Below are 12159 nucleotides of genomic sequence, written 5' to 3'. Positions count from 1 at the left end.
CCCCTGCTCAGGGTGAGAAAACCCACAGACTCCCCAACACGTTGGCCTCACCGTAGTCAGCAAATCTCCGGCTCAGCCACGCCTCAGGCAGACACCTGGGATTAGCCAGTCCATTTCACTAACTTGTTTGCCTTCCACGGGGCCCTTGGCCACCCCATCCTCTTGCGGGTGGCAGCAGCTGCCTGTGAGGAGACGGGGTGGTCATTCCTGCCTTTCACCACCTCCCTTTCACCCAGGACTCAGTGCAAACTGCCGCAACCATTTCCCACCACACGTCAATGAGGGAGAGTTGCCCAGATCCACCCAAATATTTTAGACAGGAAAGCGTGATAAGGAGGATAGTGCGACATTGTGTTCTCTCCTGGGCCTCAAAGAGGTCTCCCTTCCCAATCAGTTCCCAAAGAGGCCAGGAGGAATGACTGGAGGCACCTTCATGACACAAAGATGAGTGATGAATTGTAGGATGGATGGGGTCTGGGGACAAGTAAAGATTTTCCTGATTCACGTAATGCCATGGTCTGATTCATGCTTCCCTGAAAGGGATGCGCCTTAGACCTCCCTGGAGCCCCCTGGGGGAGAGGGGTCACTTGGCCGTGCGCATCTTGGTAAAAATAAGACTTTGCAACCGTTAGAATAAAGAGCAAGACGTGACTGTACAAGTTGAAAGAATGTATGAAGTTAGCTCGATCTTGCTAAGAACGGTGGACCCTGGAAAAATGAGTAGTGAATACATATGAATGTACAGAGGGGACTTTAATGCCTGAGTGTTGGGAGCAGACCTTTGGAGCTTCCCGCTGTACTGGGGGGAAAGGACTTCCCCCACCGCTGTGCAGAGAGCACTTGGCCAGCTCTGCTGGCCGCAGTATTCCCTTCTTCTCACTCTCTGCTGCAGTTAGCAGTAAAAGAAGTACAGAAAGGAAGAGGGATCCTTTCAGATGCTGCAGAAGAGGACAAATCAAGACTGGTCTCATCATCCTTCAGCCACGGAGGGGCTGAGCACAAGCTAGGCTAAGACATTTGGCAAGGCAAAAAATTGACTTTTGATTTTAAGATTCAAAAAAGATGCCCCTCGGGGTAATTGATCTGCATAGTTTGTCCATCTGAGGAAGACAAACTTCTTCAGTACTTGTTTCAGTTTGAATGCTCTGCCAAGGGCTCAGCCATCTCCTCCCTAACAGGATGGGTATTTGTGCAGAGGAGAAGTTCTCTTGGCCCATAAAGAGCAGATTACAAACTTGCAGCTATTGCTGCTTATGCCAGTGGCAGAATCCACTTCTGAGCAGAATTATTTTAATGAGCAAGGACAGAGTTCACTGTTCAAGTATGGCTGATGTTTTGGAGAGTGTGAGAGACGAGCTTGTGCTGTATTGTGGTCTACCTTGAGTTAAAACTGTTTGATGCCTTTTTGAACAATGTGATAAACTCCGGTGTAATCAAAGTTCAGTCAGTCATTTTTTCTCCTTCGTACTGTCAAATATTGTCAGAAGAATGAACAATACCCTGGTGGTTTGTATTTTTACTGCATTTTTTTCTGGGTCTGAAGTATCACAGAATGTGATTTTTCTCTTGATTTACAGACTCAATCAATGTGAAAATTCTAGTGAAAGAAAAAAACATACTCAAATTTAACTAAATTGGGGACTCCAGAATTGTGCTCTTGTGAATATTGCTTTTCCCAGAACAATGTGCTTGGCAGAAAATAAATATAATGGAACCATATAGCCAGACAGCCTAAATCATCAGCTCACATTCATTCAGATAAATTGTTTTGGAATTAGATACTTCTGCTTAGAAATAGTTCTCAGATACAGCAATTTCTACAAGTTTATTACCTGTAGTTACTTTAGCCAAACCATAAATTACTTACATTGAGTGGTATATGAAACGTAATTCAAGTTTTATGTGTTCTCTCCAGATGCTCCAGGTGTAGCTGGTAGAGGCAGCTGGAAGGGCTTGTCCGTGAGTGTTCTTAGTCCAATAATTCTGACAGACTGACAGTTGTTCACCATCAGCTGATAAGCACCTGCTTATCTCCTTCGAAAGCCAGTAGCTAGTAGAGGGCTGCCAGAGCCATTTCCCCACCTCTCAGGACACAGTTTCATCCCACAACAGCAAACTTCAAACATTTTCTCTATTGACTGCAGAACTGCTTTTCCAGAGGCTCTGCCCACCTTCAGCTTTAGGATCCATTTCCATCCCACTTCTGTATTAGCCTTTTGTTCAAACTGTTTGACTTCTTTGTCTGGGCCGTATATAGTGATCTAGTGGCAAGCTACAGAGTGTATCCCTACAGTGCTACAGACCATGCATTGAAACATGCGTTTACCCTCAGCTATACTGCTTGCATGAAAGCTGCACTAGACTGGTTGGCCCCTGTTAATGGTGCAGGTTCCCCATTACATTGCTGTATGTAACTTCTCCTACAGAGAAATTAAAAATGGTGTAAAATAACAGCAGGGCCCCAATGACATAAATCTGTGAAAATCCACTGATTTAGCTGGGCTTTATTATATTCTCTTTCATGAAAAGTGCATATGGACCAGCAGCTTAAGGTTATTAAGTAAAACTGTGTAAGTCTTCTGCCGAAATTAAGTCCTTTTATGTCTTCATAGCAAGAACAGTGACACTGTTGTCAGATTTAAGTTGGTAGGCCTTTTGACCTGCCAGTACGAGGAGTGATGGACACATTTCAGCTCTGCCCATTCTAAATGGTTATATGTGTGTATATATATAGAGAGAGAAATGCTGAAAAAAGCCACAGCTGGATAGGTCTGTGAATGACAGGATGGCAGGCAGCTGAAGACAAGTGTTGGAGTCCAAATGCCTGCTTTTATTTGCTGGGCTAAAGAGTTGTGTTCCCAAAAACACATGGGCTGTTTCAGCATTCAGTGCCAGGACAAGCTTATCTAATCAATAGTTAATCTGCTGCTAAAGAGAGATGGAGGGAAAACAAGTTAAATGAGCATGAACTGTTCGGTTGAAAAAAAGGACGTGGGCATGATCTCGTTCATTTTCTAAAATTGAAGGAAGCATCGGTCTTCCATGCCCATCAGGGTTTAATTACTCACCCTGGTTATCTCTCTGTTCCTGTATTTGATTGAAGTAGAAACTTGCTATCCATCTCCAGCATCCACATTATTGGTTGCAAGACCAGGCATTAAAGTAAAGATAACACCAGGTAGAATACTGTTTGTCAGGAATTATTAAGTGTCACAGTCAGTGGAGCTTGTAACATTCAGTTTGGATTTTAGTAAGTATTTCTGCAGCATGAAAGATTGCTCTGAGCGTACAGGGCATTTTTTATGGCTTGGTTGGTTTACTGAGGGCTTAGTCATGTAGCTCCATTTGATTTTAATGGGAAATGCATGACTAAATTCCACTGCTTTGTAAGGTATCTTTTACAAATGCCTGGAAAAACAAGGCTATTATCTCTAAGTGGGTTTCACAAATGGAGATCTGGTCTTCTTCTCGGCTTCACGCTGCCGTTGCGTTAATGCAACCACAGGTTTTAATGAACACAGCAATTCGCTTATGAGCCATTTCAACAATGACGTTGTTGAGTTTCTATTGCAGCTCTTTGCGATGGGAGCATGGCGGGAGCCAGGAGTGACTGTGCTAATTGCTGTCGGTACATATGCTGTATGCTGGTTACAATTCGTCTGCAGTGATTCAGTTTTCTATGGCTGCTGAGATGCCTGCATATAGCTTTTGGCTCTTCTTATCTGGTTAAATGCACTTTGTGATGATTTGAGAGCCAGGGCAGATGTTGGAAAAGTGGAAGTTTTACTTTTGTTGGGACCAACCACTGGTTTTGATTTGAAAGAAAGGAGCCCTTGCCTCCCTGGGACAATTTGGTCAGGCCAGTCAGTGGCAGAGGATACTGTGCTTTTGCCACCTATTTCTTTCTCAGTTCCACCTCAGCTGCTTGGTTGTGTGCCGCTTCCACCTTGTCCTGCGTCAGCTTGACAAACCAAAGGCTTGTGGATGGAGCAGAAAGTGCAATCAAAAAGAGTGGGCTTTAAACTCTGGCAACTGTGATCAGCATGTGGAGAGCTGATCTGAAGTCCTGACTGTCTGATCTGGCAGAAAATAGGGACCTTTTCAAGGACCTGGAGTTTGCTTCTGTGACCTCAAGTAGCATTCATATCAAACATCATCGCTTTAAATTTTTGTGCAGTGACAAGAGTTTGTAAAAGAGAATGCTAAAATATTCAAATATTGAGAAACACACAGAGTAATGTGTCTTCCCATTACCTTTGTTACAAATGAGTTGTGGTAAAGCACATTATATTTTCAAATTTTGCGCTAATGTAATACCTACAACTGGGCTAAAAGGAAAAAGTTTCTGTGAATATGAGGAAAAAAACCTAGGATGGTTTCTTTCTCTATAATTCAGTCCCAGCTCCCAGTCGGGTTTGTACACACTCCCCGCAGAGCCGTGTGGGGTTAGGCAGTGGCTCTGCCCGTGGGCTGCCTGCCTCAGAGCTGGGATGTGAAGTACCCACAGGGAACTACCAGGGTCTGCTCTTTGCTGTCCTGTGAGAGTGAGCAAGCACAAGTGGAGCGTGAGTAGGAGACATGCAAGTGGGAGGTAAACTCAAGACTTTGACACCCTGAAGAAGTGAGCTGTGCCCTTTTCAGGGATGGAGTAATTTACTTCCCTCTAGGAGCAAGAGGGAAGCAGAGAATGAGTGGTGACTTACTGAATTTCAATTAGGTCTCCTCTTAGGGGCACATAACCTTTGTGCCTCCTGACATACAAGGCTCTGTCTCAAGGCACACTGTAGTCCTAAGGAAACAAGAGACAGCAACCTTCTGAAAACCTGATCTTAGCAAAGATACTTCATCTTCCATTTCCTGTTGGAAATGTTGTTGTATCTGTTTGGTGAGGATAATTAACTGGGCATTGGCAGTCTGGTAGATGCCAAGTCTGCCTGAGGGGTAGACCCATGAAGAGAATGTCTAACCTGCAGGACACTCATGATGGGACCTATCTGGTCACTCTGCATTATGTCTGCACAGAGCAGTAATGCTGGATCAGGGATTGCCATGGGCTGACAAGCAGAGCAACACAGTTTCTGTAATCCCAGCCAGGCTTCCAGGGAAGCTGCACCGGGGCTGCTCCATTCAGACCATGGCAGTTTTGGGTCTGCCAGGGGCAGAACTGCCATTTCTTTCCCATCCTGGAAATCCATCAAGAAGCCTCTGGTTTGATTCAGTGATCTCAGGTGCCAGCTGAGAATAGGGGAGGTTAGGTCTTCAGTGTGGACTTGCAAAAGACATATTCCATATGTCTCACCAGTCAAAAAGTTAGAAGGGTTTTTTCCAGCTTTTCCAGAAATACTCACTCTTCTGTTGGGTTGGAGCACAAAAAACTGAAGCCCCAAAGGGACAGTACTGTGAAGTCTGAAAATGCAGACTTGTCTTTGAAGTCCTAGTGTATCTCAGGTTTGGTAGGATCTACCACATTTATAAAGAATTCAGGCTTTGATTAAAAAAAAAGTGGCATTTTGGAAAGCATTTGGGGATTTTTCAGCATGACAGATGCTACTGTGTTAGTGTAAGACTATTGTCTCCTTATATATGTGGGTAGCTGTCTTATAAAAAGGTATTTTGACTTACCCAGTCACTGCAATAAAGTGGAATGTGCAGACACAATACTTGACTGCCCCCACATGCATATTTCACCTTTATTAAATCTTATTACAATTAAAGTCTTAACTGTTCTTTTCTAGCACAAACACTCTGTCCTTGTAAGAATACATGCAATGGCAAGTAAGCCTTTTAGCACATTATTAATCATCAAACCCAAGGATTAGTAAGAAACACATTTGCATTTTATCTCTAATTTTTCCTTTTTTTTCCCCACCTTTTTTTTTTTTCTTGCAGGCACAGCTGTCTCAGGCTTTAAACGGTGTTTCAGATAAAGCAAAGGAAGCTAAAGAATTTTTGGTTCAGCTGAAAAATTTATTGCAGCAGATCCAGGTAACTGTAGAATATTAGCTGTTTTGATAATACAGTAATCAATAGAACTGAGTGAATAATTTATTTGATGACTTGTCTGCTGTGCTATTCTCATCTTTCCCGGAATCATCTAACCTTTCTTGAATGGATTTGCTAGGCAAAATTATTCATCCAATAATGCCTGCAAGCCCCTCTTAGCTTCTAGATTGTTTGCTGTTTATTGCAAGAAGCTGATACTCAATACCGGACATCTGAGCTGTGTTGATTAGTATTTGATTGAATCCATCAGTCATGCTGTGGGGCTCCTTCCTGACTGCAATTGCTTGAATTGGGCATTTAGGATAAGTTCTCATTTTAACACATTCAAAATGTACTACTTGTTTTTCACCTTACATTTTCTAAAAATATACTAGTTTCTGGACAAAATCCAGTCAACCTGTTTATTAGAGTATTTGTAGAAAATCAAAAAAAAGAAGAAGAAGAAAATGTTGCTAAATCAATGTGGTTGTTTATTGAAGCAGAAGATATTTTCGTGCCTGTAATTGACCAGTTTAATAGTCAGAAAAAGGCTCATGGTGGGTACAGTAATTGAGGGCACAAACCCAAAACGAAACAAGTCCTATTTTCAACTAAATTTAGGCTCGTCAGTGCTGGAGGTCAGATGATCCGCAAGGTCCTTCTTACCCTGCAGAGTGTGGCTGGAAATGTGCTGCCGTAGTTTGAGCTTCACAGTGCCCAGGAGGAAATGCTTGTTATCCGCAGCAGCGGTGCTCTGCGGTGGTGGGTTTTCTGTGGGATGGATATACATCATCTTCTCTACAGTATGACCGCTCTGCTACTTGCTTATCAGCAACCAAGTCCTGTGCTTGCTAGTAACAGAAAGCCAAAGCAGAAGTTCAAATATCTGTATTTAGTTTAGAATTTAATCATTAAAATATTCCACTGAACACTCCAGATGATGAATTCGTACCTCAAAGGCTACCCAAGCTCTCAGGTTGCCACAGGACAGCGTAGCTACCCACCCTCACAGTCTTCTTTCACCACAAGGGGAAGGGAACAAACCAAGACTGAGGAACTGGCAAAAAAACCCCACATCTAACTGAAAGTAACCAGTTCAAAGGCACTGACTGGCATCTGTCACATGCCATGTTTTGGACACAATGTGAGGTTTCTCTCAGCTGACTTTACCTATTTAAAAGTTATGTAGCTCATCTAACCTAGTCATTTAGGCATTCATTGTCCAAGGAGAAGGACAGGCACCTCAAGAAAGCAGTTCTTCCTACAGATATGAACAGCTATTTTAGGATGGGATAACTCATCCAAAACAGTAGTCTATCACTAGTCTTTTCTTGAGTCACCTAGCTCCATTAAAAATGTATTTTTCCCTCCTGAAACCTAAAGGTGGCCTATTATGACTGTTTATGACTATGCTGTAAAATTCTTCAGTGTGTTTCAATAAAATCACTGCCAAATTGCTCTGCGTAAGGGAGCTGCTACAATTAGATCAAAAGACCTAGCCATTTATTTCATGCTGCTCATTGCTTAAAATGCTAGAGGAGAACTCAGAGGATGAAACTGTATCCAGCAGTCGCCCTGTAACATTTAGGCATGTCTGGGCACAAAGCTGGATCTGACCCTCATACGTTGAGCTAGTCTCCATCTTGAGTCTGAGTGAGGACATCAAATTTCAGCAAACCAAAAGAGGAGGGCTAATCAGCCCTGTATTTAATATATGTATATAGCCCCATGTATAATGTATTTCTAAGTAAAACAAGGCTAGGGCACAGCTCTGAGATGATCACCCACACACTTTAACCCTTAATGAGCTCCCAGGCATGGTTTTCTCCCATGAGAAATTGCAGTCTTCCCAGGTGATGCTCAAGCAGCATTTGATGATAGCATGTACCAAGGAATACTCCTGGTAGGCAGGTTTGGTACAGCCACACTATTTGAGGGGAAAGGGTTTAGATGTGTCATGAGCTGATCTGTGCCTTTTGGTATCTTGTCCAATAAAACAGATCTTGGACTGTTATTTGGGGGGGAATAGATGTAGCCTTTGTACATAGATTTATACCCAGAACCATGTATCTCAGAGCAGGTTATTTCTAATAGGAGTATTATGATGGCTGCCACACACACGTACCAACATTTACCCCTCAGCAAAAATGTCTTTAAAATGTATGTTTACACAAAGGAGTGTAAATAATATGTACATTTTATTATCCTGTCTCAATGCACAGCAGACCAGGCAGCCATCTGCACTTTTTCTCTCCTCTCTGAGTTTGCCAGAGCTACCAGGAGCTGTACTTCTATCTTGCTTGGGGCAGTTTGCAAATTCATTATCTACTTTTCTTTTCCCTGCTTTGCAGATTTGTTGTTTCCCCCTCTTTTTTCCTTCCCTTCTCCTTTCTGAGGTCACTTTTAAATTTCTTGGTCTCTTCTTTCCAGAAACTGCCTGTTCCTCATTGCCCCTGTTGCTTCCTTGCTCCTCCTTGTTGCTGTCATTATCTGATTTTCAGATTTTCCCATCTGCTGTAACAATTTCATCCTTTCTCACTTGAAAGAGGCATATCGCCAAACACCCTGTTTGATGTGTGAACAGAAAATGAGGAGAGAAATGATGCACTGCAGCCATCGGCTGATTCAGGCTCTGTACACAGACCAGCACTTCAAGAATAGCTGGATGGAAATGGGCTTAAGGGGGAGTTGGGTGTGATATAAGCCGAGGAGGGAGAGATGCAAACAGGAAGAGTCTAAGACAAACCTGTGAACAGTAACTGAGCCGTCTGGTGTCTCTCCCCCAACCCATCTTGGTGGCAGGTCTAGGATTGCGGCAGGGGCCTCTCAGAAAACAGTGACCCTGTGTCCCTGAGCTGGAGGACAGGATGCATGGATTGTAGTGAGGGAAGGCAACAGTCCTGAAAATTTTGCTCTCAAGAGAATGAAGACAAAGCAAATGAACAGAAGAGAAAAACATGTAACGAGTAATGAGTTAGGGGCGTGTGATGGCTTGCCACAGAGGTGCTTCTTCTTCAGCATGTGTTTAAAATCTTTTCACATTTAATGCTTTTTTTTTTTTTCATTTGGGTATTTGGGAGGAAAGTGGATAGGACAACTGAACAACTCCTTGAAAGAGGACCTTGACAGCTTTCTCATGAGCAGAGGAAGCGAGGGAGAGCTTCCCTTTTAGTGGGTGCTGCAGCATTGTTCCACAGCCAGAGAAAGCCATCCCTGGGAGGAGGGGCAGCTCAGGACCTTGTAGTACCATCTACTCAGATTTCTACATCTGCATGGGATTCTGTGGTAGCATGGTTGGTTCCCCATTGAGAGCACAGGGTTTATGTAACACTGAGTGATACCCCGGACCTACTCAAGGCTCAGTGTTGTGTTCCTCAGATGCTGGCCTCTGCTTGGCAGAGAGTTTTACCACAACATGAATGCAAACTGACCATGTTTGTTGGGTTTTTTTAAGCTAATCAAATACATGTCTCCACTACCAACTGCTAGCGATTTTTAAAAAAAGACTTGAAACAATACACAAATCTCAGGGCTTTGTACCTGATTAATTTCCTTGTAATAAGCCTCTAGACCAGATTCAGGTCCATAATTCTGTTCTAATTGCCATGGTGTAGAGCCAGTGATTTCAAAGTTGCTACAGTGGGATAATTAAAACAGGATGGAGCAGAACCCTCTTATGTATACGTATACACTGTGTATGTTAGGTTTAGCTTTTACATTATGTTGTACTACATCTGTTATCCAGAAAGTGCCCATAAATCGAAGTTTTAAATAAGCCCATTTGTGGCATAGCATCTTACTGTTTGTTTTATAGCATGCAGCTATTGCTGATACAGCTATAATGAAATCAGAAGGGCAGCAGAAATGCCGAGGTCTTGAAAAGAATTCTTTCCTGAATAGAAAAACAGGTAAGAATGAGCAATAGCTTAAGATGTAAAATATGCTTTCTTTGATGAGTATGACTCTCACCTTCTTCTAGGAGAACGGGTTGGATTATGAAGCCTGTCTTGTCGCTCAGTGTGATGCCTTGGTTGATGCGTTAACGCGACAAAAGGCAAAACTGCTCACAAAAGTGACCAAAGAACGTGAGCACAAGCTGAAGGTGAGCACAACTCTCATCAGCTGAGCACAGCTGCTGATACCTGGTGTTACTGTGCATTTTGTCAAGTCCCCAGCCCTTTACACCATGAAAATTCCTAGTGACCAAATCCTAAAGTACTTTAGCAGGTTCTTGTTCAGTGATTTAGTGGAACTGTGCTTATACACTTAAAATGAGGCATATGATTCAGTAGTTTGTTGAATCACAGAATCGTCTAGGTTGGAAAGGACCTTGAAGATCATCAGGCCATCAGTCTTTATTTATCTGATGGTTTGGGACTATCTTTTGAGAGGTGCTTACCAGTGAAACCTGTGTGTGGTTTGGATTCTGGAACCTTCTGCCCAAGTAAAATGTTGGGATTTTGGTGTCTCTTCAAACCTTTGAAATTCAGGCAAGTCACCTCCAGAAATCCATGTGCCACTCAAAAGATATTAAAGAAATGCAGTAAAGGGGGGTGGGGAGAGGAAAGCTATAAATGCTTGAACAAATGTTTAAATAGACACATTTCTTGAAATGTTGTATTGCATATGTGATTTTGAAGTATCGTAGTGCCAGTAACATTAATAGTATCTAAGACAGAAGAAAAAATTGAAGTATCTAACATGGCAAACAATTAATAAAATCTACCTGAGATCAGCATTTAAAACTCCCCATGCTTAACAAGAACCAACACTTAGGACATACTGCTAAGAGCACAGCTAATCCTGCAGTTTACTCCTGTTAGGCTGTTGTACCATGGGAGTTGCGCTGTCGAGCACGGTGCAATTGGGCCTAGTCTACAGCTATGTGGCAGCAGAATCAAGTCCAAAATCTGAAAAAATGAGATGCAGCTTTTTTATTTCTTAATCCCAGCAATGCATTCTTAAACAGAGCAAGATCAATGGTGAATTATGAAGAGAAAGGTAGAGTATAATCTGCAAAAAAACAGTCCTGCAGTTATCCTCTCTAATATTTGCCTTTTAAGTGAACGATTTCTTAAAAGCTCAGATTTTAGTGGAAGTGTGATTGTACATGTGAATACTGCAAATGTAGAAACATGTTCCTCAAGCCTGATCTTTGAGCAATTAATCTGCTCTGAAAATTGAGATTCCCTGTGCACAACATTTTGCCAGGCTAATTATCGGTATTTGCAATACAGCACAAGTGAGTGTAGCTGATGGAGATATGGCAATGGCCATATGGCAGATAAATTAAGCATAGCTTTAACACACTCTTCCATTCGTTGTTTCTTCTGAAATAATCTTATACAATTCACTGTCAGCTGAGGCAGTCATCAGATCTGTACTGATGCTTGTTTTCCAGGTTGTTTGGGACCAGATAAATCACTGTACACTAAAGCTACGCCAGTCAACGGGGCTTATGGAGTACTGCCTAGAAGTTATCAAAGAAAATGATCCCTCTGGGTTTTTACAGGTATTTTTCTTTCAAATGTTCTGGGGAAAAAAACGAAAAGACATTAAAATTAAATCTAAAAATGTTCAGCTTTACTAATTAGGGTCTTCCACCTCTGAGGCAGGTTCATCTTAACTCTTGTTAACATTGTCTAAAAGCTCAGATAGCCTGGTGGCTGCATGAATGTCCCAGCGAAGGGATGGCTTTGAACAGCCGCACTCTGACCAAGATGTGGAGTTAGTGGTCACGCCACTTCCCTGGCTGCTGACATCTTTCCTCTTGCCAGCCCTTCATTCTGAGCTGGAAGACAGATACTATGCAGTTAATGATGACTTTCTGCAAGATATTATTTTATTCTCATCTGAGAAACCCAACACAGGGCCTCACAGAGCTCTCTGATCAATTTGGAAAGGTCTATGACTCAATAGAGTAGTACGTCTCCCCTTTTCGCTTTTCCCCTTTGCATTACTTTTTCCCACATGAAAGAGTCCTTTCAACATCTCCCCTGTGAGAAAATCCAGCCTTAAGGGCTTGCGTGTAGCTTTACTTCACTGGGGTTGTTGCACCACACTGGGCTACAAGACCTATCTTGTAGCTGGAGGATCCAGGTACCCCCTCTTTGCAGAACATGGCCTCGCCAACAATCACCTTAATTTGCAGAATATTGTTTCTTAGGTGCAAGCAGT

At 42.6% G+C, this 12159-nt stretch overlaps 1 protein-coding gene across 2 annotated transcripts in view; it reads left to right on the top strand.

Annotated features, from left to right (window-relative positions):
• TRIM67 (tripartite motif containing 67) overlaps positions 1-12159 on the top strand; it is a 40623-nt gene that overhangs the window by 1121 nt on the left and 27343 nt on the right. For both annotated transcript variants that reach the window (XM_074863085.1, XM_074863084.1), the window contains exons 2-4: positions 5890-5985; positions 9962-10084; positions 11384-11494. In XM_074863085.1, the coding sequence (XP_074719186.1) occupies positions 5890-5985; positions 9962-10084; positions 11384-11494 (330 nt within the window). The remainder of the gene's footprint in view (positions 1-5889; positions 5986-9961; positions 10085-11383; positions 11495-12159) is intronic.

This window comes from Strix uralensis, chromosome 3 (genome assembly GCF_047716275.1).
Source record: "Strix uralensis isolate ZFMK-TIS-50842 chromosome 3, bStrUra1, whole genome shotgun sequence".
NCBI classification, from domain to species: Eukaryota; Metazoa; Chordata; class Aves; order Strigiformes; family Strigidae; genus Strix; species Strix uralensis.
Note: the sequence above shows the minus strand (reverse complement) of the source record. Positions and strands in the feature narration are given on the sequence as shown.